Raw genomic sequence first — 2,452 nt, forward strand, 5'->3', positions numbered from 1 at the left:
TAATGTTCTTTTGTTTCAGTGTATGAACTAGAAGTTAATAATTGCCACTTAAATTTAGTGGTTCAATGACTACAATAACAGATGTCTTTCCATATATAAATAGACATTTTCACCAACACTGCTCCCAATATGCCTTTGCTCTATATACCCCATGCCTGTCTCCAAACAATGGCATCTAATCTACACCAACCAATAAAACATAATTGAGAATACACATTTTTCAATGCTCTCAAAAAGTATAAGAGTATTCCTTTGGATTTTCAAAAGAAGTCTATGTTTTCAGACTTAAATTTAATAGTTTTTAAATTACTGTTAGTCTAACTCCTGTTGTATCAATTAGGAAACTAAGAGTCACCTCACAAGTTAAGTGAGATGGCCACATTTACATTCAGCAAGTCAGAAAAATGAGGCAAGTATCTTCATCTTCTGACTTCTAGAGTTTCAGAAAGAATTGCATACCATAAACCTGAGTTATCCATTTTAAATAGAGTGAAAGAAATGGTAGCATGGAATAGGATATGATACCAAGTATGTTTTCTCCTTCCTAATGTCACCATTCTGCAATGTCTGTTTATTCCTCTCTGAAATACAGAATTAAAAATAATTTAAGATAGGGTTGTGTCTTATGATGACTATAATGATAATAAAGCCAAACTTATATTCAATAGTCACTATATGGCTTAAAAAAATGCATCATCATCTAATATTACAGAATCTTTCTCCATATCTCTCTCTCCTTTCTTTGTTTCTCTGTCGGTAGGGCTCTCTTTAGTATCTCAAGTAGGGCAGGTCTTTTATTAGCAAAATCTCTCAGCATTTGTCTGTGAAAAATTTAAGCTCTCCCTCAAATTTGAAGGAGAGCTTTGCTGGATAAAGAATTCTTGGTTGGAAATTTTTCTTTCTCAGAATTTTAAATATGTCATGCCCCGGCCTTCTCACCTCCATGGTGGCTGCTGAGTAGTCACTACTTAGTCTTATGTCTTTTCCTTTGTATGTGGTGAATTGCTTTTCTCTTGCTGCCTTCTCTTCAGTATTTTTTTTTTTTTACTAGGCAAAGAACTTTATTAATCTTTGTTTTTAAACTTTATTCCTAGGCTTTTTTCAGCTTCATTAGCTGCAAAGAATGAAACTGTATAAGCAAAAAACTGAAAAGAGCTGCAGTGTCCAAGGGGCTTGAGCTTAAAAATATTAGAGATCTAGATTTTATTAGATCCATAAACAAAACAACTTTAAAAAGCAGTCATAATATAAAATAGCAGCTCCAAGTAACTTCAAGTTCTGTCTTCTTCAGAAGGTGACTCAATTCAGTTTGCCTCATTCTTGGAAGCCTCATCAAAATTCTCCACAAGATCTGGAACTTCATCATCATCATCCTCTCCAGTAGCAAGTGGTGCTTTTCCATCAACAGATTGTTTGGGCAGAGCTTCAGCCAGTCTCCTTACACTAGTCAGACTGTCTGCGCCAAGCTGGTTTAAGATGCTGGGTAGCATTTCTGTCAGCTGCTTGGTCTCAGCATGGCCTGTAATGGTGAAAGTGTTCGCTGCCAGAGACACCTGAACTTTAGGGTTGTTAAAGTGGATCACTGTTCCTTGGTTTGTAAACATATTAACCTCTTCAATACCAGAGATATTGTTTACCCCTAATTTCTTTAAGGAGAACTGAAGTTTTTTATCATCTGCAGTAGCTGTTCTATGAACGACCTTCTTCTTTCTGCGAGCAGTTCCTTTCCCACCAATGCGGACTTGTGCCTGCAGTTTGGCGAGTTTCTCTTGGTTCATGATAGTTTCTTTCATCTTGTTGGAGCGGAAATGGGGCCACGCGGGGGACTAGGGTTGGCGCTTAGGGGGTCTCAGGCAGACCAGCTGAGACCAGGCGCACACACGCGGGGACGCAAGATGGCAGCTAGCTCTCTTCAGTATTTGACAGTATGATCAGAATATGTCTTGTAGAGGGTTTATTTGTATTTATTCTACTTGGAGTTCAGCTGTGCATTTATGCTTTGTGTATTTATGTTGTGTAGAAGGTTTGGGGAGTTTTCCCCAACAATTTCTTTGAATACTCTTTCTAGATCTTTATCCTTCTCTTCCCCTTCTGGGACACCAATGAGTTTTACATTTGGACGTTTTATTTTATCTATCATATCCCTGAGGTCCATTCCGATTTTTTCAATATTTTTCCCCATTCTTTCTTTTGTTCTTTCATTTTCCATTTTGTTGTACTCCAGGTCACTGATTCATTGTTCAGCTTCCTCTAGTCTTGTACTATGAGTATCCAGAGTCTTTTTAATTTGGTTGGCAGTTTCTTTTATTTCCATAAGATCATCTATTTTTTTATTTACTCTTGCAATTTCTTCTTTATGCTCTTCTAGGCTGTTCTTCATATCTTTTATATCTTGCGCCATGCTCTTCTCCATGTCCTTTATATCCTGTGCCAGTCTCACTAATCAAATTAG

General features: G+C 37.1%; 1 protein-coding gene across 1 annotated transcript; it reads right to left on the reverse strand.

Moving 5' to 3' along the window:
• Positions 1-1,060: 1,060 nt before the first annotated feature.
• Positions 1,061-1,841, reverse strand: LOC119516731 (transcription factor BTF3-like). The gene has a single exon (XM_037813175.1). It carries the CDS (start codon positions 1,791-1,793, stop codon positions 1,305-1,307), a length of 489 nt encoding a protein of 162 aa, XP_037669103.1. The 5' UTR covers positions 1,794-1,841; the 3' UTR covers positions 1,061-1,304.
• Positions 1,842-2,452: the final 611 nt, after the last annotated feature.

The sequence above is a fragment of the Choloepus didactylus genome, chromosome 20 (genome assembly GCF_015220235.1).
Source record: "Choloepus didactylus isolate mChoDid1 chromosome 20, mChoDid1.pri, whole genome shotgun sequence".
NCBI lineage: Eukaryota > Metazoa > Chordata > Mammalia > Pilosa > Megalonychidae > Choloepus > Choloepus didactylus.

What these genes read in the sequence shown, in the direction of transcription:
- LOC119516731 (XM_037813175.1), bottom strand. Translation starts at nt 1,793, where the DNA reads ATGAAAGAAACTATCATGAACCAAGAGAAACTCGCCAAACTGCAGGCA.